This window comes from Erpetoichthys calabaricus, chromosome 4 (assembly GCF_900747795.2).
Source record: "Erpetoichthys calabaricus chromosome 4, fErpCal1.3, whole genome shotgun sequence".
Taxonomy (NCBI): domain Eukaryota; kingdom Metazoa; phylum Chordata; class Cladistia; order Polypteriformes; family Polypteridae; genus Erpetoichthys; species Erpetoichthys calabaricus.
Window position 1 is genome coordinate 243,227,489 of NC_041397.2, and position 25,626 is coordinate 243,253,114.

The 25,626-nt window shown below is 38.7% G+C and overlaps 1 protein-coding gene across 1 annotated transcript in view; it reads left to right on the top strand.

Annotated features, from left to right (window-relative positions):
- Positions 1-25,626, top strand: part of mre11a (MRE11 homolog A, double strand break repair nuclease) — a 144,281-nt gene that overhangs the window by 51,470 nt on the left and 67,185 nt on the right. Inside the window, exons 10-11 of the mRNA XM_028800506.2 lie at positions 1,594-1,674; positions 16,533-16,659. Of these exons, the coding sequence (XP_028656339.1) occupies positions 1,594-1,674; positions 16,533-16,659 (208 nt within the window). The remainder of the gene's footprint in view (positions 1-1,593; positions 1,675-16,532; positions 16,660-25,626) is intronic.

Below are 25,626 nucleotides of genomic sequence, written 5' to 3' on the forward strand. Positions count from 1 at the left end.
CAAGAACCCAATGATCACTCTGTCAGAGCTCCAGAGGTCCTCTGTGGAGGGAGGAGAACCTTCCAGAAGGACAACCATCTCTGCAGCAATCCACCAATCAGGCCTGTATGGTAGAGTGGCCAGACGGTAGCCACTCCTTAGTAAAAGGCACATGGCAGCCCACCTGGAGTTTGCCAAAAGGCACCTGAAGGACTCTCAGACCATGAGAAAGAAAATTCTCTGGTCTGATGGGACAAAGATTGAACTCTTTGGTGTGAATGCCAGACGTCACGTTTGGAGGAAACCTGGCACCATCCCTACAGTGAAGCATGGTGGTGGCAGCATCATGTTGTGGGGATGTTTTTCAGCGGCAGGGACTGGGAGACTAGTCAGGATAAAGGGAAAGATGACTGCAGCAATGTACAGAGACATCCTGGATGAAAACCTGCTCCAGAGCGCTCTTGACCTCAGACTGGGGAGACGGTTCATCTTTCAGCAGGACAACGACCCTAAGCACACAGCCAAGATATCAAAGGAGTGGCTTCAAGACAACTCTGTGAATGTCCTTGAGTGGCCCAGCCAGAGCCCAGACTTGAATCCGATTGAACATCTCTGGAGAGATCTTAAAATGGCTGTGCACCGACGCTTCCCATCCAACCTGATGGAGCTTGAGAGGTGCTGCAAAGAGGAATGGGTGAAACTGGCCAAGGATAGGTGTGCCAAGCTTGTGGCATCAAAGAGACTTGAGGCTGTAATTGCTGCCAAAGGTGCATCGACAAAGTACTGAGCAAAGGCTGTGAATACTTATGTACATGTGATTTCTCAGTTTTTTTATTTGTAATAAATTTGTAAAAACCTCAAGTAAACTTTTTTCACATTGTCATTATGAGGTGTTGTGTGTAGAATTCTGAGGAAAAAAATTAATTTAATCCATTTTGGAATAAGGCTGTAACATAGCAAAATGTGGCAAAAGTGATGCGCTGTGAATACTTTCCGGATGCACTGTATGTAATATCAACCAAGGTGTCTTTTGGCTGTCAACAGGAAAGACAGTCTATTAAAACAGCAACAACTAGGAGATAAGTATTTTAAGGTTTGCTTTTTTAAGTTTTTTTTTTTTTTGCTTTTTTTTTTTTTTGTTGAGAAAACAAGCCAAGATTTCTTGGGTAAAAAAATAGGGAGGCACTAATGACAAAACCAGAGTGAATACCGAAAAACAAGATGTCTTTACAGTAACTTGTTTGTCTTTCAGTAACTAAATTTGCTTTTAGTATTCAATCCAAAAGCTTGGGTGCCATGTACTGTGTTTCTTGTGGCATTTCATCATTCTGTCATGTTACTAGCAACCAGGTGCTGTTGCTATCAACAAGATGGGTCGTGGTTGTCTGAAATTGCACAAAGTGGTGCTGCCAATTAAAATGATAACCAAAATGGCTTTATGTTGATTTCAAAATAAAATAATCGTAACTAGTAGCATATTTAATCAAGAAATAATTTTTCTGTGTACCTGGGAGCATTTGAGAGAGCAAAGAAATAAACTCGGCCTTTCTGATAACTCATTAAATGCTGCTTTAGATACAATAATAATTGCTAAATATTGTGTTGTTCCTATAGGTGGAGGCCATGCTGGATTTAGCTGAACAGGAACGGCTGGGGAACCCTCAACAGCCAGACAAACCACTTATTAGGCTTCGGGTATGAAGAGGTCCAATCTATGCAATTGTAAACCAAAACATTATTGTTATTTTTTTTTGTGTATATGCTAGTTTTGGTGTGTCTTGTTGGTACAGTCTGAAGTTTATGTCTGATTTCTTGTGTGTGTTTAATTAGACTGTTTAAAAAAATAACAAAAAACCTGTCTTGGCCATTATTAGTTATCCAGGAATTATTGTGTGGTCCATGATTTAGTAATTGGTTTCTGATCAGAACTGAACATGCTGCTTGTCCAACATTTTGTCTTAATCCACATCCTGAACTCACCCATAATTATAACAACAAATATCAGTTAGCACAGTACTAGTCTGTTTTTTTTTTCACAGGGTCTTATGTTCCCAATGGTATCTTTCCTGTTAGATATTTATTTTGTTTATTTGCTATTCTGCCTTTGTCATGTTATTTAGTGCATCTACATTTTAGTATGTAAATTGAGGATGAGAGCATGTGTGTGATTAGAAGTTTACCTTGTCAAAAACAGAATGGATACATTATATTGTAGGTCAGTAGGTGGGAAATGGGGATCAGATGCTTTGTTGGTTTTTACAATAAGATATACTGTAATACCCTAAATTACAGCTTTTAAACCTATTTATTTACTCATCACTTTTTAAATAGTTTATTTGTACTAATAGATCAGGTAGATTACTAAATAGCAATGATTATAGTAATTTACAATTTGTACAGTACTTCCAAATCTTCAAATGAGCGAGTAACACTTTTTTAACATTAATTAAAATTAAATCCAGTTGTGCAATGAGTGCTAGCAAATTAATGTCTTAATAGTTTGTGTTTTGTTGTTAGGATTTTAGTTTGTGGCAAGTGAGGGTGCATTTTTGTTGTCACCTTCAACTGTTCATCAAACAAATTAGCAATCAAAAGATACTGTTGGCAAAATTAGGTTTTTCTGTTCAGGTAACAAAATTATTGTTTGCAATATCAAGCAAAACAGTACATTATATTTAAAAAGGGAAGGACTGCAAACACTATATAAATATACAAAAAAATTAAAACTAAACACAAAACTGCACATCTCTGATGCTCACTGTGTTGAAGCTTTATTAATCTCATCCAACTCATTCAAGAACTAGGATGAAATAACTTCTATAACATCCTTGAGTTTCATTGGATTGTAATTGAATTGACTCATAGTCTTATACATTTTTTAAACCCATACTACTGTCACTAATCTCTGGCAGACAATAAAGTAAAGATCCTATTGTAATGTGTGCACATGAGAATAATTTTAAACATGAGTTTAAGACTGGCTTTTGATCTTCAGATGTGCAGTATCTACTTTCCACACACAGGAAACTTCCTTGTTTCCTGAAATAGATTTGGTTCTCTTCGTCCTTTACTCTGTGTGTCAGACTTAAAATTAAGAGTTTTATATGAGATAAGACTGATACAGTTACAGTATGTGTATTGTGAATTTAGTGTTATTTTGAGTAATTCCACTTCCAAGCCCAATGCACTCCGTACCAATATCAAACACAGTATATGCTTAAAACACGTGCAATATGAATTCAGTGCAGAATGCTGAACCATAAACCTAAAAACCACTGTTATAGAAGAAATATTTGGTTTTTTTTTTTAATCCAGGTGAGCTACATTCTAAAACAGATAACAGTTTCAGGAAAATCACATCAATAACAGTTGGATACACAATACTGGAAAATATCTCTGTTGTGACTTGCAAGGCAGACCAAGAACCACAATAGATGCCAAGAAGTGAAAGAAAACAAGAAAGACATAGTAATGTCTAAGTAATCTTAGGAATAACAATTACTACAACTAAGTAAAAAGTGTGAGAAATTAATGTGACAAGCCTTAGTCATAGCTCTAGGAAGAGTAATATGTGCTAGAAAATGTGTTTTTAGCCTTGATTTAAATGTCTCCGGAATTATTTATTGCACTTTGGGATAACAGTCATAATCACTAATCAGTACTCCATTGTCTCAACTGTTTCTTTTTCTATTTGAATATGTACTTTACTCCACAGTGGGTTTATAACCAAGGTGAATTGGTGCAGAATGAGTGTCCATGATCTTATCAGAATGTGAACAAAGAAAATCAGTGTTTATAGCATGGATTTCTGTCTCTTATCCTGTCACCCTACACTTTTTATTTCAAATTGCTGCAGTTCCCTATGAGGCTATGTCTTGCAGCCAGACATTTCTGGTAAAACTGATTCTTTCATGAGGAGTTTTATGTTCCCTGCCGAGATGTGTGTAAACTAAAAATACCAACAGTTTAAATTTTATGCCATTGAGAACCTGTTGTCCACTATTAAGACTAGGGATGGGAATCGAAAACCGGTTCTTGTTGAGAACCGGTTCCCACTGTTTCAATTCCTTGAAATTGTTTGCCATTTTTGCAAACGATTCCCCTATCGATTCCAGTCGCCTCGAATGACGTCACCACGTTGCGTAGCGTCATTTACCCAGCAGGAAACATGGCGCCTAAGCGGCACAAACGGTCAAAAGTTTGGTTATACTTTACGAGAAAGGTTGACATCAGGGCAACTTGCAATACTTGCAAAGTAGATATTTCATCAAAGGGAGGAAACTACGAATATGCAAAAGCATTTGCTCACAAAACACGCGATAACCTTAAATGAATGTCGTATTTTTGATCCGCTCCGGACTAGTGAATCTCAACCCAGCAGCAGCGGTAACGTTTGCACGTCCTCTCCCGTTAATACGGCAGGTAACTAATCAACTAACATTGCATATTATGTTAGCACGATTTGCCTTATTGCAAAACCTGCTATTACTGTGCATTGCATTTAGATGACCATGACGAGAGAGACAGACAGAGTCTGGCTGTCTCAGATGCTGGCAGTTTTCGCTGCAGTCTACCGGTAGCTTCTCCTTTCACAGAGGCGGGGAAAAGTAAAATGACACAGGCCAGGATAGACGAATGTCACCGAGCAGTGACTAAGTTTGTGGTAAAAGGCTTGCACCCATTTGCCACAGTAGATGCCCCCGATTTTCGGTAAGTGAATGTGTTTAATTGTAGGCTAAGTCAGGGAATGTCAAAGTTGCATGTTCTCCTCTTACCAGATGTTTCATCTGTTTCCATTTATATATCTTTTAGAGAAATGACAAAGACTCTGAACCCTAAGTACAAAGCCCCAAACAAAGACAGTTTAACCAACCACTTAATCCCTGTTTGGTATGCGGTCGAAAAGGCAAATCTGATTTCTGAGCCGAAACGTGTTGAAGGCAGCCGTCACTGCAGATGGATGGACAAGTTTTAGTCAAGATCATTACCTCACAGTAACGCTGCATTATGTCAGGAATGGCCAGGCTCAAGTAAAAGTCCTCAAAACCAAACCAGTGTATCAGGCACAGACAGGGACAGCTGTAGCAGAGGAGATTGATGAGATCTTGGAGGAGTATGGTATCAAAGACAAGGTTGTGGCATCCACTGTTGATATTGCGGCCAACATGGATGTAGCTGTCAAAATAGTTGATGGTTGCAGAATTGCACAGTGCACAGTTCCATTGGACTTGAGTTGATTGTATTTGTTGCTGGCTGATGTAGTTTTATTTTTGAGTGCTCAGCTCATATATAATTTTAAAAAGGAGAGTGTAAATGTTACTGGACATTCTTGTGTAATGGCCACAGAATAATTTATGTTATACTTTGTTATTGCTACAGAAGAATATTTATTTTATTATTATTTTACATTTACAAATTTTTTTCTGGGGACCCCGTGGCACCCCATCGAGGAGCCGTAGACTGTGGATCTCTTAAGATCTCACTGTTGGGTTTGTAAGGTCATGCTACTCCTAAATTTCTATCTTGTTCAAAGATAAGATATAAAACAAAGTTCTAAGCTAATCGACCTGTGTGTTCTCCTTTTTTAAAAATAAGAATCGATAGGAGAATCGATAAAGAATCGAATTGTTAAACAGAATCGAAAATGGAATCGGAATCGTGAAAATCTTATCAATTCCCATCCCTAATTAAGACCCTTATTTATGATATTAGAAGAAAACTTTAAAGCTGGTTGGTTAAGATGAATGCTAGTCTGATAGGGTAAGATTTCAGGCACAAGTACCTACAATTTTATTGGAATGTGATAAAGTAGATTTTTGTCATCTGTCAAATTTCATTTCCAAACAGCTATAGTTCCCTTTGAATCTATGTTGTTCAAATTGCTTCTTTCTTTTTCGGACAAATGTATTTCTCATACCAGCCAAACTTAATGTATGACTGAAATCTTGGTGCAGGATAGAATGGTATAGGTTTATGGGAGTGAGGACTCCTTTTGGGACAAACGTGACCTGTTCCACCATGACAGGTTACATTTGATATGGAGGGCACCAATCTACTGGGGAGTCATAAGAGTAGGTTAGTTGACGATTGTTTAAACTAGGGAATGGGGAGGCAGGAAGTTTAGGACGGGCCAGGTTTAGAATTATACTTGAAAGGATGAACAGTAGTGTAAAAATAAATATGCATAGTAATGTAAATTCTAACCTGAAGTTTAAGTGCAAAAGTAAAATAAGTAACACATTACAAAAGCTTGCCTTAATGCTGGAAGTATCTGAAATTAAACAAATAAGTTGGAGTTGCATGTAGCTGAGCATAATTATGATACTACTGTACAGCAATAACAGAAACCTGGCTAAATAACAAAAATGTCGACGATTATAACATAGATGGTTATGCATTTTTAAGCAGGCTAGACAGAGCAGAAATTCAGTAGGGTTGCTATTTATGTCAAACAAAATTTAAATGTATTTCTATTTCAGTTAGATGATGAAGCCACATCTTAGTGAGGACATCTGGATTCTGGAAAGCATTAGGGAAAGAGACCTTATTTTAGGAGTGCGCTATAGAATTCCGCCCCCCCAGCACTGACAGTAATTTCAATGCGCATATTTTTAATAAAATTAAGGCAAGTTTACAAGAGGATATTATAGTCATGGGGGACTTGTACAACAACTAAATATTAACTGGGCTAACTTTGCAAATAGTGTAGTACAAAAGCAGTAGTTTTTATATGTAATTCATGATTGCTTTTTTAACATAATATGTTAAGGCAAGAATGTGGGGGGAAAACCTATGTAGATTTAGTACTTTGTAATAATCAGGATAGAATTCAGTATGTAGAGGTGATTGAACCACTAATGCAAGTTAACTTTGGTCGGGAAACTTTTGAATAGATGTGGCAAACCCTTGTGGGAATGGACTGGGATAAGCTTGTAAATGTGGAGACAGTTGATGAGCAGTGGAACAGCTTTCAAAATGTTTTACAGTAATATAGAACATGTACAAAATTTAGAATTAGTAGCAAATTGAAAATACTCCACAAGTGGGTTAATAAGGAGTTGAAAAGTAAACTGCAGTGGAGAAAACAGCTGTACAGTAATCCCTCGCTATATCGCGCTTTGCCTTTCGCGGCTTCACTCCATCGCGGATTTTATATGTAAGCATATTTAAATATATATCGCGGATTTTTCGCTGCTTCGCGGGTTTCTGCGGACAATGGGTCTTTTAATTTCTGGTACATGCTTCCTCAGTTGGTTTACCCAGTTGATTTCATACAAGGGACGCTATTGGCAGATGGCTGAGAAGCTACCCAACTTACTTTCTCTCTCTCTCTTGCGCTGACGTAGGGGGGTGTGAGCAGGGGGGCTGTTCGCACACCTAGACGATACGGACGCTCGTCTAAAAATGCTGAAAGATTATCTTCACGTTGCTATCTTTTGTGCAGCTGCTTCCTGAAACGACATGCTGAACGGTGCTTCGCATACTTAAAAGCACGAAGGGCACATATTGATTTTTTTATCTGTCTCTCTCTATCTCTCTCTCTCTCTGCTCCTGACGGAGGGGGTGTGAGCTGCCGCCTTCAACAGCTTTGTGCCGCGGTGCTTCGCATACTTAAAAGCCAAACAGCCCTATTGATTTGTTTGCGCCTTTGAAGAGGAAGATATGTTTGCATTCTTTTAATTGTGAGACTGAACTGTCATCTCTGTCTTGTCATGGAGCACAGTTTAAACTTTTGAAAAAGAGACAAATGTTTGTTTGCAGTGTTTGAATAACGTTCCTGTCTCTCTACAACCTCCTGTGTTTCTGCGCAAATCTGTGACCCAAGCATGACAATATAAAAATAACCATATAAACATATGGTTTCTACTTCGCGGATTTTCTTATTTCGCGGGTGGCTCTGGAACGCAACCCCCACGATGGAGGAGGGATTACTGTATAAGGTGTATAAGACTGATAACTCCAATGTGAATCATACAATATTTGAGAGCATGAGGGTAACCAAAGATACTAGTTAAGCTAAAAGTAATTTACAGAGGAACATAAAAGATAAGGCGAAAGATGACCCTAAGGGATTCTTTCAGTATTTTAGTAAAGAACAGTCAATGAGCAGATGAAGTGTATCAGAAATAGTAAGGAAAATTAAAACACATAGTCGGTGAAATAGGAGATGTTATAAACTTGCATTTTTCTGAAACCTTTACATGTGAGGAAATGGATAACCTCCCAGAGGTAACAAGGACTACTAAGGAGATGCTGAGTGATTTGGAAATTGTAGATGTGCTGCTTAATATAAATAGGCTGAAATCAAACAAATCACCTGGGCTAGCTGATACTTATCTTTGAGTGCTTAAAGAGGTTAGTGAGTACATTTGCATCCCATTCATTTTAAGATATCTGAAATTGATTTTAGATATATATTTTAATTTCACTATTCAAATAGGATCTTTTGTTTGTTTTGTGATATGTAAAATTATGTTTCAGATATGTTAAAATAACAAGGGTAATTTGGAGATATTTTTAATTACATATTAAATATCTAAAATTAGATATCTGGAAACAAATTTGTATGTAAGATGAATTAAGATTTAGAGATTCTGAAAATGAATTTCAGGTGTTAAAATACAATTCACCTTTCTAGATATCTGAAACGTGTTTCAAGATATCTGAGAATATGCTCCTTTATGTTTTAAGGTGTGAAATACATAATTAAATATCGCAAACTCATTCTATGTAAAATTTCCTATTTTTTTCAGAACTTACTGTTTATTTTAGGATATCTTGAAATGTGCAGGAAATTATTTTCAGATATTTTGACATTCTTATTATTTAAAAATTTACCAGAAACTATTTTGAGATAGGGCGGCGCAGTGGTAGCGCTGCTACCTCGCAGTTAGGAGACCCGGGTTCGCTTCCCGGGTCCTCCCTGCGTGGAGTTTGCATGTTCTCCCCGTGTCTTTGTGGGTTTCCTCCGGGCGCTCTGGTTTAATATTTTTTTTGTATTATTTACCATCTAGATTCTCTGAGCTTGTTATTCCCTCACCAAATTTTACTGCAAAAATATTTATAAGAATTAAAGAAACAGAAGTAATTTTGCAGCAAGTATCAATTCTTAGAACAATAATAATTATTCAGAAGTTCATTAATGATATTGAAATGGTAGAGTATGTAGAGGGCACCACAGGTTGTACCATACAAGTCAATCACAAAGAGATAAATGAGGGGCAAGTGGCACACCTCCTCCTCCTCTTCTAGCACACACATCCCTTTTCACTCCCATCTGAAAAGACCATTTGTAACAGATCATAACTTATCAGACCCATGAAGGTTTTTATATCCCAGCCAAAGAGCATACTCCTTCTTTCTCACATGTACAGTGGAACCTCAGTTCATGAACGTCTCGGTACACGTACAAATCGGTTTATGACCAAAAAGTTCGCCAAACTTTTGCCTCGGTTCATGACCACACATTCGGTACACGAACAAGCCAGTTTCCCTTTCGTTTTGTACATGGTCAGTCTCTACCTGTGCATTTCCTGTGCAGTGAGCAAGAGGGAGAGAGCGCGACACACACACGAGAGAGGCATACACAGGCACGCGAGAGAGAGAGAGAGACACACACACACACACACAGGCAGCGTGAGAGAGAAGCACACACACACAGGCAGCGTGAGAGAGAAGCACACACACACACAGGCAGCGCGAGAGAGAGAGATGCACACACACAGGCAGCGCGAGCAAGAGAGATGCACACACACAGGCAGCGCGAGAGAGAGATGCACACACACAGGCAGTGCGAGAGAGATGCACACACACACAGGCAGATGCACACACACAGGCAGCGCGAGAGAGATGCACACACAGAGGCAGCGCGAGAGCGAGAGAGACGCACACACAGAGGCAGCGCGAGAGAGACGCACACACAGAGGCAGCGCGATAGAGAGATGCACACACAGAGGCAGCGAGAGAGAGAGACGCACACACAGAGGCAGCGAGAGAGAGAGACGCACACACAGAGGCAGCGCGAGAGAGAGAGACGCACACACAGAGGCAGCGCGAGAGAGAGAGACGCACACACAGAGGCAGCGCGAGAGAGAGACGCACACACAGAGGCAGCGCGAGAGAGAGACGCACACACAGAGGCAGCGCGAGAGAGAGACGCACACACAGAGGTAGCGCGAGAGAGAGACGCACACACAGAGGCAGCGCGAGAGAGAGACGCACACACAGAGGCAGCGCGAGAGAGAGACGCACACACACAAGCAGCGCGAGAGAGAGACGCACACACACAAGCAGCGAGAGAGAGAGACACACTCACAGGCAGCGCGAGAGAGAGACACACTCACAGGCAGCGCGAGAGAGAGAGACGCACATACGGAGGCAGCGCAAGAGAGAGAGAGACGCACACACAGAGGCAGCGCGAGAGAGAGACGCACACACAGAGGCAGCGCGAGAGAGAGAGAGACGCACACACAGAGGCAGCGCGAGAGAGAGAGAGACGCACACAGAGGCAGCGCGAGAGAGAGAGAGACGCACACACAGAGGCAGCGCGAGAGAGAGAGAGACGCACACACAGAGGCAGCGCGAGAGAGACGCACACACAGAGGCAGCGTGAGAGAGAGAGACGCACACACAGAGGCAGCATGAGAGAGAGAGAGACACACTCACAGGCAGCGCGAGAGAGAGCTGGACGCATAAGGTAGGAAGGCAGTTAAAGAATGCACTGGACTTGATTTTGTTTCCACTTCTGTTTACAGCGATTGGTTCGTAGCGTGCATTATTGCAATGTTACTTTTCTTGGTGGTTTATTAAGTTATTAAAAAAAAAAGTGTTTTTAGCCAGCGTTTGGTAGCTCTATAGCGCGAACTATTGCAGTGTTAGTTTTCTCTGTTGTTCAAGGTTTTCTCAGTGTTATTCAATGTTTTTTACATTTAGTTTACTATTACGCTGTGCATTCTATGGTTTAATTAACTATATTTGTGCTTAAAAACTTACAAACTGTATGTAAATATATATATATTTTTTTTATGGTCTGGAACGGATTAATTGTATTTACATACAATCCTATGGGGGAAATTGGTTCGGTTCGCGACCAAATCGGTTTACGACCAGAGTTTTGGAATGAATTATGGTCATGAACCGAGGTTCCACTGTACATCATTGTTACTCAAGAACTGATTATTTCCTCATGGACAATAATTTTTTGCCCACTATCAAATCTTGTAAGTACGACACTATGCCCCTCTGATCATGGAGCTTAAATTGCTGCATCCTGCACACTCTTATCGTAGCTAGTGTCTTAACCCCCTGTCCTTAGCTGATGAGAACTGTACAGAATTTATATCCAAGCAAATTGATTATTTTCTTGAGACAAATGCATCCTCAGAGGTCTCAGCAGGTTTACTCTGAGAAACACTGAAGGCATTTTATGAAGACAGGTTATTTTATATCTTTCTTACAAAAATAAATTGGAAACCAAGAAGGCGTGTGAGTTAATCAGCAAAATTACCAGAATAGATCTAGAATGCGCCAGGTCTCCAAATTAGGCACTTTTTAGGAAAAGACAGGTTTTGCAAGCAATATTTAGCCTCTTGACTACTAAAGAAATGGAACAGCTCATCTTTAAATCGCGCCATCATTATTATGAACATTGAGAGAAGGCCAATTAGATCTTATCCAAACAAAAATACAAGCAGAAGCATGCAATGCAATAACAGCAATTACCAACACAGATAGGAATAAAATTATGGACAATAAAAATATAAGTTGCACATTTAGAGTACTATAATTCCTTATACTGTATTTTACTCAGTTAAAAGGAGATAAGATACAATCTAATGGATTTTTTTAATTCATTAAAAGTACCACACTAGTGTTAGTGCTGTGGAACTGGTTAAACCTCTGACATTTTCAGAATTACTAGATGCTATAAACTCACATCAAAGTGGGAAATCAGCCAGCGCTGATGGCTACCCAGTGGAATTGTATATATAAAAAAAAAATTCAAATTAGTTTGATTAGCAACATTTATAGAAGCTAAAGACAACAAAATTATACCTCAAACATTTTGCCAAGCATTAATTACCATCATTCCTAAGAAAAATAAGGACTTACTACAATGTGCATCATGAAGACCAATCTCACTTCTGAATAATAACACCCTTATCACCTTTGCTCTTTGTAATCGTCATTGAACCATTGACTGTATACTTTTGAAATAAGGGATAAATGGGATTTTCAGAGAAGGACTTTGAACAGAAAAATATCACTATTTGCAGATGATATGGTACTATATATATCTCACCCACAAAATTCTATGCCCACAGTGCTAAAAGCATTAGCAGATTTTTGAAAGATATTAGAACATTAGAACAATCTAGACATGAATAGGCCATTCAGCCCAACAAAGCTCACCAGTCTTATCCACTTATTTCTTCCAAAAAAACATCAAGTCAAGTTTTGAAAGTCCCTAAAGTATTACTGTCTACCACACTACTTCGTAGCTTATTCCAAGTGTCTATCATTCTTTGTGTAAAGAAAAACTATCTAATGTTTTGTGTGAAATTTACCGTTAACAAGTTTCCAACTGTGTCCCTGTGTTCTTGATGAACTCATTTTAAAATAACAGTCTCGATCAACTGTACTAATTCCCTTCATAATTTTAAATACTTCAATTATGTCACCTCTTAATCTTCTTTTGGTTAAACTGTATAGGCTCAGCTCGTTTAGTCTTTCCTTATAATTCAACCCCTGTAGCGCTGGAATCAGCCTAGTCGCTCTTTTCTGGACCTTTTCTAGTGCTGCTGTGTCCTTTTTGTAGCCTGGAGACCAAAACTGCACACAGTATTTCAAATGAGGCCTCACCAGTGCATTATAAAGCTTCATCATAACCTCCTTGGACTTGTACTTCACACATCGTGCTATATAACCTAACATTCTGTTTGCCATCTTATTCGCTTCAGAACACTGTCGGAAGTCAATAGCTTAGAGTCCACTATGGCTCCTAAATGCTTCTCACAAGGTATACTCTCAATTGTCTGATCGCACATTGTGTGTTCAAACCTAACATTTTTACTTCCTATATGTAATACTTTACATTTACTGACATTAAATTTCATCTGCCACAAATATGCCCAAGCCTGTATGCTATCCAAGTCCTTCTGTAATGATATAACGGATTCCAAATAATCTGCTGATCCACCTATCTTGATATCATCTGCAAACTTAACCAGCTTGTTACTTATATTCCTATCTAAATTATTTATATATGTTAAAATTAGCAGGGTCCCTAGCACTGATCCCTGTGGAACACCACACTTAACATCAGCCAATTCTGTTGAAGTTCCTCGCACCATCACCCTCTGTTTCCTGTGTCTGAGCCAATTCTGCACCCATTTACAAACCTCACCCTTAATTCCCACTTCTTTTAGTTTGATGCCCAACCTCTCATGTGGCACCTTATCAAATACTTTCTGAAAGACAAGATTAATAATATCATATGTTCCACTTTGATCATATCCTTTTGTTGCCTTCTCATAGAATTCCAGCATGTTAATAAAACACAACCTCACTCTTCTGAACCCATGCTGAATGTTCCTAATAACTCCTGTCTTTGCCAGGTGTTGCTCAATCTTATCCTTAATAATTCCTACCATTAATTTTCCTGTGATGCATGTTCAGCTTACTGGCTTATAGTTGTTTGGAACTGCCCTGTCACCCTTTTTATATAATGGGATGATTTTTGACATTTTCCAGTTCTTCTGAATCTCTCCAGTGCTTAGTGACTTCCTAAAAATATGTGTCAAGGGTTTATATGTACTTGCTAGCCTCCATAAGAACTCGAGGGTAAGTATTTTCTGACCCTGGTGATTTGTTTGATTTCAGCCTATTTAAACTGAGCAAAGATACTGTTTTGAATAAAAGTGTACTTTTCCCAGTGATTTCTCTAGCACATAATATTGGACTGGACACATTCCCATTTATCTTAGCAGATCAGTTTAAATATCTAGGGGTAAATATCAAAAATACATATAAAGCTCTTTTTCAACAATATTATGTCTGCATGCAAAAAAAGACATAGATTGTCTGCTATCCAGCTTACATTAGTAGGGAGAATCAACATTGTTAAAATGACCATCCTTACCAAGCTTATTTTCCTATCCCCATATACAGTAACAAATCATTTTTTTAAGAAATTACATTCAATCATAACCTCATTTACTTGGAATTCAAAACATCCACACATCCAAAGGGCCACTCTAGAATAACCTAAAGCAGAAGGGGGCATGACACTACCTAACTTTCAGTTTTATTACTGGGTGGCAAATATACAAGCAATAAAGTCCTGGACATCAACACAATTCAATGAATATTCACACGCCTTGTCTACAATAGAAATAAAGTAACTTCTACTACAGTACTTCTTTATATACCTTGCTCTAAGCCCCAGTTAATACAAATTATCATCAATACACTAATAATCTAATTGCCCTTAATTTTCTCAGAATATTGAAACAATGTAGGTAGCACTTTAAGACAGACAAGCTTTTATCTGCGGCACCTCTACATGACAACCACCTTTTTCCACCCTCTCAAACATATTTAATGTCTGGAAAATGTCCAGGATTAAAACACTCAGAGACTTGTACATAGATAATGTCTTCGTATCCTATGAACAATTACGCTTCAAATTTAACTTCTCATCAACATAGATCGAGGTAATTTATCTCATTTAAAATTATCCAAAATGTTTCCAGGGCAGGATTCAACCTGTGAACATTGCAATTTAGGTCCAGCCTCACTGGGCCACATATTCTGGGCGTGAACCAAATTAAAATTTTGGAAAAAGATCTCTGAATGTCTATCAGACAGCCTTGGTGTCACAATCACTCTGAGCCCATTAACAGCTGTGTTTGGTGTACTCCCAGACGAGCTTAAAATGGAGGAGGACAAACAAACTGTAATTGCCTTTACCTCCCTATTAGGACATAGACTTATCTTGCTGAACTGGAAGAATCCCACTGCACCACTTTCAGGTCAGTTGGTAACTGATGTTCTATACTATTTCAAATTTTTTTTAATATGGCATAATCTAATCAATAACTTTTTAGAAAAACTTCCATTTCGGGGAAAAATAAACTCTTACCTTCTTATGCACATTTAAAGAGTAGCTTTGGTTGTTGGCTCTCCTCTCTTTCTCTTGGGTAGAGGTTGAATTTTGCTTTGTTAGGTTTGACTTGGTTGTATGGAATGTTATCTGCTTCTAATTAAAGTCAATAAAAACATATAAAAAAAGACTTCTGATGCTTCAGGTCAAGCACAAATCTTGTTACAAATGGGTCACAATGCACACTAGTGGCCAAAAGTTTGGAATCACTCTTTTTTTTTTTTATCAATCTACCATTAATATGATTAAAAAATATAGCAAAGACATTACTAAAATTGCAAATGGCTATTATTGCTTGAAATGACCAGTTTATAATTTATTATTCACCTATGACTGCAAAGATCAATTTTCAGCAACCACTGTTCTAATGGTGAATTCTTAATTACTAAACTATAATTAATCATGTTTAAATGGCAATTGGTTATTACAGAAACCATTGTATTTGTGTTAGCTCTGGCAAAACAGGTTATTTGTTTAATAAAGAAAGTCAGTTGTATTTCCATGGGTTGAAAGGTACTGGAATTCCCAAAATTCAATTCAGAGGTAAAAATGGTCTTTATTTTAGAAGCACATCAATATATTGTTGTTCTGGAAAGTAAAAATTGTTTAGTCTGACAGATTACAAAGACACTGAACATTTCGTACAAAAGTGTCTGCTACTTTTGAGAAAAGAGGGCAAACTGGCTCTGCCCAGGGTAGAAAAACAAGTGGAAATCCCAGATACACAGCTGCACAAAAATGTTAAGTACAGAGTCTGTAGTTTGAGAAATAGATGCTTTACAGGTCCACAGATGCCGGCCTCCTTAAGTACATGCATGGCAAACACCAGTGTCATCTACAACAGTATTAATTTCCATTAAAAACATGAAGATTTCTGTGTGATTCTAAACTTTTAACCACATGTGTGTATGTACATAGAGTTTATTGGTATATACTTTTTTTGTAAAGTGCTTTAAGCTGCATAAGAAATACTTTATTATTTAGTATCATTAAGTAATGCTATCTAAAAATGCATGTTAGAAACTTTGTCGCAGATGTTTGTGAATTCGAAGGTATCTGAAAAGTATATCTGAATACTTTAAGATAACTTTCTTGCATTTCAAGATTTCATAAAATACCCTTTTAGATTTTGAAATATTCTGGAATGCATTTTGAGGTATTTTAAAGAAGACAAGATTTCCATCTAAAATGTATATATACTGTATGTATAAAAAATGTATTTACAGGAAGTAATTTATAGGAGGTTTAATAGGCTAACATATTAAATGCACAGTTAAAAATGTATTAGTTGACATGGTTGTGTTTTGTTTTTGTTTTACTATTATTCACTTCTTATTTAATATTGTCTCATGGCATGCAGTACATGTAAACACACGTCTTTTTGACTAAGGTGGATTACAGTGGTGGATACGAACCCTTTAATGCTTTACGCTTCAGTCAGAAGTTTGTGGATCGGGTGGCCAATCCTAAAGACATTATTCACTTCTTCCGACACAGAGAACAAAAGGACAAAAAAGGTAGGCTACAAAATGATAATTTTACAAGTGATTCTGACTGTTTTTATATGGAAGATATATTAATTTCATTATTAATAGAATAATGTAAAAGTGATGCCACCTTCCCTAATCTTTGGTTCATCTGGATCTGAATTGGGAACTTGTTAAATATGAACTCTGTACCCTAATGAAAACTGAACCAAAAGAAGTATTTTGTTAAAAAAAATAATAAACAAAACTAAAACTTTACTGAAACATGAAACATTAACTCAGTTTAAAACCACATACAATTGCCAATGGGCTACTGTTGATCAATGTTCTCCCTGAAACATGTGCCTGTTTGAGTGTGCACAGCTCTATATTTCAGCACTGAAAGTTTAAAAATGAGGAATAGCTCAATGGTCCTCATCTCAGTAATCTAGTTTTAAAACCTAACATGAAACGCCCATAGGTCAGTCCTATAAAAACTGCCCTTAAAGTGACCCAGTTAGTTTGTCTTATGTTCACCCATCATAAATGATATCCATGCACGGTTTGATGATTATATACTTTGAAGTAATTTTAATTTGAAAAACACCGCGAAACAATGCTAATGTGAGCTCAAGCCATTCAGTCAAAGAATATCCCCAAAAACTGGAGTTTAGGATAAATTAAATCCACCATAGAGTTAACAAAAATTATAACAGAATATTATGTAAAACAACAGTTTTTGTTTGCAATGATATGTGAAATGTACCTTGTTTAAAGATGGCAGAGCAGGAAAAAACACTTTCTGTAAAAAAACAAAAAACACACACACAAGTACTCACCAGTGTGTGCAAAGCATGTTAATTAACATGAACTTTGGATTATTAAATGGTATCAGTTTAGCCCCCATAATCATAGAGTAAACCAAATCATTTTCTAATCCTTGCTCTCTGTTATTACTGTACATAGCATTTTGAATGTGGCTGAGTGCTTTTGATAGTGATGTAGCATTTTATTTTTATTATTTTGAGAAAACTATAATTGAGTCTGTTTTTTGATTTCTGCCTTACACTAGATGATGTTTGGTTAGGCTCTGGTGGATCATGAATGAATGGTTGGATGAAAACCACTATTTATTAAAATATTGTACGTTTTTGTCTGGCAGTCATTTTCGCAAGACTAGAATTTGACTCTAATGCAAATGCCGAGTTTTGATTTATAACAATTTAAGTCTGAATGATGTTTAATAATAATTTTTAATAATCTAGTTGTATGCTAGGGTGGTGCAGTGGGTAGTGCTGCTGCCTCGCAGTTAGGAGACCCAGTTCACTTCCCGGGTCCTCCCTGCGTGGAGTTTGTATGTTCTCCCCGTGTCTGCGTGGGTTTGCTCCCACAGTCCAAAGACATGTAGGCTAGGTGCATTGGCGATTCTAAATTGTTCCTAGTGTGTGCTTGGTGTGTGTGTGTGTGCGTGCGCGCGCACCCTGCCCGGGGTTTGTTTCCTGCCTTGCGCCCTGTGTTAGCTGGGATTGGCCCTAGCAGACCCTGTAGTTAGGATACAGCGGGTTGGATAATGGATGGATGGATAGTTGTATGCTATCCAACCACAGAGGTTTAAATACATATGCAAAACACTAACTTCTGTGTTTTTCTTCTTCAGTTAAATATCTGCAGAAAATAGTTTATGACAACTTTGAAATGTATTGTTACAACATAAAAGTTCACATTAAAAATTCAATATGGATAAATACATGTACAAATCTTTTGTCATGCAAGAAATTATGACCTTCAAAGGGATTGAATTGTTTTGCACACCACTGCAAATAGTAATTATAAAAAATAAAATTAAACTAACTGTGAACCATACCTACTTTCTAACATGGCTGGGGTGTATTAGTTCATAGATGCACATACTATACACTTAATTCAGTTATATCTGGGTGTGGTAGTGATATAAATTATTACTTTGTTAAACAGTATTTTTTTAGTTGTTAGTTGCTTAATGTTGCTATGTGCAGCTTCTGCCAGCAGTTTAGGTTGACCTAACTCCCTATTTTTAAATGTAATGTTAAACTGTTTTGAAGCTACCTCAATTTATTGTTGCATTGTAGGTCCAAAAAGTAATAATCAAATTCAAAATTACTGTTGGCAAACTGGAAATACAGATTTCTTTGACTAATTCCAAACTGAAGTTTTTAATAATTTCAAAATATCTTTTATCTTTTACCATGTAAATGTGTAAGATAAACTGCTGTTTGTCTAAAACTGCGAAAAATAAAATATGCCACTGTTAGGGGAAAGATTTTTTTGTCATTCCCCAGTTTACTTCAATAGTATACAAAGGCTGTCAGGACTCCAGCAAGTATATAAGAAACTTATTTAACAACAATGTCTAAGGAGCTTATTATGCATATCATGGATATGCTAACAATTTTTGGTATGGACAAAGCTTTTATACAAGAGCATCCTTTGCATATTGCTGATAGCATGCAAATTGTAGGCAAGCACATGTTTTTAAAGATAAAGGACAATCCTGTTTGTTCTCCTTATTCAGCAGCTTGTACATGTGCACGATCTAGGTATTCTTAATTCCATTACTATCAACCACAATATTGTTTAAAAATATAAAAAAAAAAAAGAATTTAAATCAATTAATGAAACACCTTTCCAGACGCAAGTCCAAGTGCAGACTGAAGTCAAGGTGGAAGGATCATGGTCAAGGGGCCGGACCCAGGAAGTAATATCAGATGTCTTCCCGTCGCCAGACATTAGGCCTGCCAGTGAGAAAGGAGGAAAAGCTTTAGGCAACAGCACCAACTCTTGACTTGGCGTGGAAATACTCTTGTCTTTTAAGTGCTTGTATGTGACACGACCCCCCAATCACCCCGTCAGGCTAGACCCATTGGGTCTGGTGACCAGAAGTGACAGGTAACATATCTGAGAGTGAATATTGGCATTGGGGTGGATGGATCCTCATCGATGTTGGCCCTTGAACTTATATGGCTGTAGGTCCAAAAACTACCTCGTAATCCAGGGATTCAGCTGCTTGTGCAAGGTCATCCACTGTAAAGGTTCATGGTCCTTGACAAGAATGAAATCTCAGCTGAGAAGGTAGTACCTCAGCTGGTTAATGGTCCATTCAATTGCCAAGGCTTTCTGTTCAACTACCACATACCTGGTATCTCAGTTCTGTAATTTAAAGCTCAGATACTGTACATTAGTGTGTGTAAAGGAGAACTTGAACATGACATATATGTTCCTCCTAAGTGCTTGAATAGATTTCAAAGGCAAATGTAAGCAATAGTGGCCACCTACCAGTCTTGCAGATTCTGAGGCTATGCGCATGAACTTGATGTCCTCCTGCGACACGATTTCTTCCTTCTCTTCACAGCTGCGCCCAGGAAAGTCTGTGTTATACTGCTGAAGCAACATATCTTTCTACTATTGACACACGATTGATTGAATGTTTAGGCAGCTTACCTCTGTGATTTATGAAGTCTTCTATGGCCCACCGATCATCCATCCGAGTGCAGTCTTCACAGCATGAGGTCCACCTGGTTTGCTAGGTATGGTTTGCCATGGCTCGAAGGCCCTTGGGATGTTGATACCTATTAAAAGATCAACTTCAGAATCTATGAATGGTAGGCGTACCTCCTCAAGATATGTCCACTTCTCAATGTCTTCTTGTCGTGGAATATGTTCTCTTCCTACTGGAATAGAAACCTATGTATAGACATTTGGCAAATCAATATATTCATTATCATTGAAACCACAGACTTGCAAATCTGCTAAGATAGAACACTTAGTTGGCACTTTTGAATCGTCATTTTGATTATTTACAGTTTTCAGGAACACTTGAGTTCTTCATCCATGAAGATTTAACCGTCTCTGTAGGGTTTCAGTATAAATTGTTGCTGTACTACTGGAGTCTATAAGGGTGCATGATTCTACATACCTTTCGCTCTTCTTAGATTTTACCTCAACAAGGACCATGTGAAGTGCATATTCTTTTCTGGTCCCAGTAAGGGTGCAAGTCCCCTTCACGATTTCCCCATCAGTTGTTGTTGCCTCACTGGATGGAAGTAGTTTTAGTGGATGTTGCTCCATCCTTTTTTTTTTTTGATGTGTAAGATACCTGGATGCTGCAAAGAACAAACAGTGCATCCGGAAAGTATTCACAGCGCATCACTTTTTCCACATTTTGTTATGTTATAGCCTTATTCCAAAATTGATTAAATTCATTTTTTTCCTCAGAATTCTACACACAACACCCCATAATGACAACGTGAAAAAAGTTTACTTGAGATTTTTGCAAATTTATTAAAAATAAAAAAATTGAGAAAGCACATGTACATAAGTATTCACAGTCTTTGTCATGAAGCTCAAAATTGAGCTCAGGTGCATCCTGTTTCCCCTGATCATCCTTGAGATGTTTCTGCAGCTTAATTGGAGTCTACCTGTGGTAAATTCAGTTGATTTGGAAAGGCACACACCTGTCTATATAAGGTCCCACAGTTGACAGTTCATGTCAGAGCACAAACCAAGCATGAAGTCAACAGAATTGTCTGTAGACCTCCAAGACAGGATTGTCTCGAGGCACAAATCTGGGGAAGGTTACAGAAAAATTTCGGCTGCTTTGAAGGTCCCAATGAGCACAGTGGCCTCCATCATCCGTAAGTGGAAGAAGTTCGAATACCACCAGGGGCATCATGTATAAACAGTGCGTACGCACAGAAATGTTGCGTACAAACGTTTCCACGCTCAAATCACGATGTATAAAACCTAAACTTGGCGTAAAGCCACGCACATTTCCACGGTACCTCATACCCTGGCGTACGCAATTTCTCCACTCGGTTTTGCAGACTGGCGGCACCCAGCGTCAAAGCAGTGCTACTGTGCCTGTGTGGTCACCCTTTCTTTCTTAGACCCACATTCCTGACGCGGCTTTATAAACACACTGAAATTAACTGCATATTGTTTATTAGTGTAATGCATCTGATTGTAATTAACCTGTAGCAATATAATGGTCCAGGGAATAGCCATAGTATTACAAATACCATAACTGCTTTAGCGTTGTTATGCTCACTGCATCTTCTTCTTCTTTCAGCTGCTCCCGTTAAGGATTCCCACAGCGGATCATCTTTTTCCATATTACTCTCACTGCACCACTCGGAGTATTTATATCACTGTATCTGAGTGGGGAATCACAGCAGCAGCTAATCGGAAAGAGAATTATCGGTATGCAGTTTCATGCACACACTACCTCAACCACGGCAAAACGCGTCAAAGCCATTGCTGTATGGACCTCACGTTTCAGAAACAGTTTCATCCCAAGAACTATAAACGCAGTCAATCAGTCCATCAAGTGCTCCTTGTAGAACTGTTTGTACTTATAAGTACAATTACCGGTACCCCACTGTAAATTTGCACTACAGTTATAATATTGCACAACCTGCGCCACTTTATAAAGCGCGTATGATGACTATATCATTTTTAAGATGAAATGCAACAAAATATGTTGCTTATAGTATACAGATAAAACTTTAACTTTATTTAAATAACCTGTATTGTTAATAATTAAACATGTGAGGACACGGTGCTAGCTAGTTCACGGATAGCTCCTGCCTTACACTGTATTATTGCTGGTGCTGACGCGACGCTGGAAGGATAGACGGATAGAATAATTAAACATGTACTACGAAGATATTTCAATGTTCCTTAAAAGTTTTGAAGAATCGGCGTTCTAAGCTTACAGATGGCTTAACGTCTATTTCAGAGCTGATTGTGTGGCGATTGGGTATTTGGAGAAAGAAAACTAAGGACAGGAATTGGAGGTTAGTACGTTTGAAAGAGACAGTACTTCTGTAATAAATTATTTCATCGAAGGTCGCACATGGCGCAGCAAGCCTCTTGCGTGAGATATGAACAATCACTGCGCCACCATGTTCCCATGTTTAATAACATGCTTTCATTCCTATCATCATGAAAAAGATATCACGTATACATCTCTGTATTTTAATTATTCAGAGAGCTGTAATATCACAAATGTAATGGATTCTGTGTACTGTCGGAGAAAGAGAAAGAACGGAAGCACGTAGTGATTCACACCCACAGAGCACATAGAAGATCAAATACAGAACAAAGCATTTAATGTGCTACTTGAGAAACTAGTAAAATAAACTATTTTAAGATGAAGTTTATGATGTTCTACTTTAATGACAAAATAAACTACGTGATTAAAGTGGAAATTTCGAGATTAAAGTTGACATTTCGTGCTTTTTTCCCCACTGTGTGCCTATTTTTTTTCTCTGTACCCTAATAAGCTTTCATATGACACTCAGACGGTGGGCTACGAGTCGCCTTTTCACGCCGACTTTGATATGTGACTTCTTTTTTATTTCGGGCACTGTGCGACTTTGTGAACTTGAGCTTTCGAGTTTCTCCGACACTATGTCACTAGATCAACTTCCTTTTGTTGATTATACCACTGTTTAAACCAACAAATAGTACGTTTTTCCTTTGCCTCCATTTGGTATTCGCTGAAATTCTTATATTTTCCCCCGTGCTTTTCCCATTGTCTTTTCACAGAAGGCTATTTATATCGATTTGCATATTCAAAGAGGCGTAATTCTGGGAGGAGTTGGGGCGGGACAGAAGGCGCGTGCATGTGCGTTACTTTTCACGCTGATCAGGATTTATGTAGTGGAAGAACGTGAAAGTTTGCGTGCGCAGAGATTCCTGCATCTGGATTTTTCTGTGCGTACACACATTCCCGCTTTTGTGCTTACGCCATGTTATAGTGTGAGTTCTACGCATGGTGTTATACAGAGGCCCCAGGACTCTTCCCAGAGCTGGCTGGCCGGTTCTATTCAATAAGGGCGCCCACAAAAAGGCTACCTTCAAAAGGGCAACCTCAATTGGGCACGGAGAATAAAAGCGCACATAAATAAAAGTGATCTTCAAAAGAGCGACCTCAATTGAGTGCCCAATAAAGGCGATCTTCAAAAGGACGACCTCAATTGAGCGCCGAATAAATGCGCGCACAAATAAAGGAGCGCTTCAAAAGGATGACCTTCGGAGCGAATTAAATTAATTGTCCTTGATTATGCTAATAGACCGCATCTCGAATATCTACGTGGCATTACACATAATCTACAGCTTCAAGTGTAACTTGCTTTCACCTTTTTATACATTCAGTCATTGCCTTAATCTAATTTTCTGTAATTTTGAAAACAACGAAATATAGAGAGCTTTAGAAATAGTTCGTTAGAAGTAGTTCGTTAGAAGTTCATGCATTAATTAATTGGATGTTTTAATATTCTTGCTTTCACCTTTTTATACGTTCAATCATTGCCTTTATCTAATAAATTTTCTGTAATAATTTTGTTGCGTTTGCCTTTATTCGCTGCGCCCAATTGACGTCACCCTTTTGAAGCACTCCTTTATTTATGCGCGCAGTTATTCGGCGCTCAATTGAGGTCATCCTTTTGAAGCTCGCCTTTATTTACGCGCGCCTTTATTCGGCGCTCAATTGAGGTCGCCCTTTTGAAGATCGCTTTTATTTATGTGCGCTTTTATTCGCCGCGCCCAATTGAGGTCTCCCTTTTGAAGGTCGCCTTTATGTGCGCGCCCTTATTGACGGATACCGGCTGGCCATCTAAACTGAGCGATTGGAGGAGAAGGGCCTTAGTCAGGGAGGTGACCAAGAACCCGATGGTCACTCTGTCAGAGCTCCAGAGGTCCTCTGTGGAGAGAGGAGAACCTTCCAGAAGGATAACCATCTCTGCAGCAATCCACCAATCAGGCCTGTATGGTAGAGTGGCCAGACGGAAGCCACTCCTTAGTAAAAGGTACATGGCAGCCCACCTGAAGTTTGCCAAAAGGCACCTGAAGGACTCTCAGACCATGAGAAAGAAAATTCTCTGGTCTGATGAGACAAAGATTGAACTCTTTGGTGTGAATGCCAGGCGTCACGTTTGGAAGAAAGCAGGCACCGCTCATCACCAGGTCAATACCATCCCTACAGTGAAGCATGGTGGTGGCAGCATCATGCTGTGGGGATGTTTTTCAGTGGCAGGAACTGAGAGACTAGTCAGGATAAAGGGAAAGATGACTGCAGCAATGTACAGAGACATCCTGGATGAAAACCTGCTCCAGAGCGCTCTTGACCTCAGACTGGGGAGACGGTTCATCTTTCAGCAGGACAACGACCCTAAGCACACTGCCACTTCAGGACAACTCTGTGAATGTCCTTGAGTGGCCCAGCCAGAGCCCAGACTTGAATCTGATTGAACATCTCTGGAGAGATCTTAAAATGGCTGTGCACCAACGCTTCCCATCCAACCTGATGGAGCTTGAGAGGTGCTGCAAAGAGGAATGGGGTGAAACTGGCCAAGGATAGGTGTGCCAAGCTTGTGGCATCATATTCAAAAAGACTTGACGTTGTAATTGCTGCCATAGGTGCATCGACAAAGTATTGAGCAAAGGCTGTGAATACTTATGTACATGTGATTTCTCAGTTTTTTTATTTTTAATAAATTTGCAAAAACTTCAAGTAAACTTTTTTCATGTTGTCATTATGGGGTGTTGTGTGTAGAATTCTGAGGAAAAAATGAATTTAATCCATTTTGGAATAAGGCTGTAACATAACAAAATGTGGAAAAAGTGATGCGCTGTGAATACTTTCCGGATGCACTGTATCTGCCACTTCATTCTTTCTTTAGAGTTCTTACCAAGGTGCCCCTGTTTGAGACAATGAAAGTATAAACCTTTTAGATTTTAGACAGTCAATTCCGTCTTTATGTGGAAGTTTTGATATTACTACATTCAGCAAGGGTATGCTGGCCACTGCAGAATACACAAGGTTTTTTAAATGCACAGACAGCAGTTGCAGTCTTTTTGACCGAAGTTTCCCTAATCCCCTTTTCAGCAGCCTCGGTGATGGTTGTAGCTAAAGTACTCCCAGTACTCCCATTTTTTTGGCCACAATTCAGGAGAGACTTACCCTTGTTGGTCTTTTCC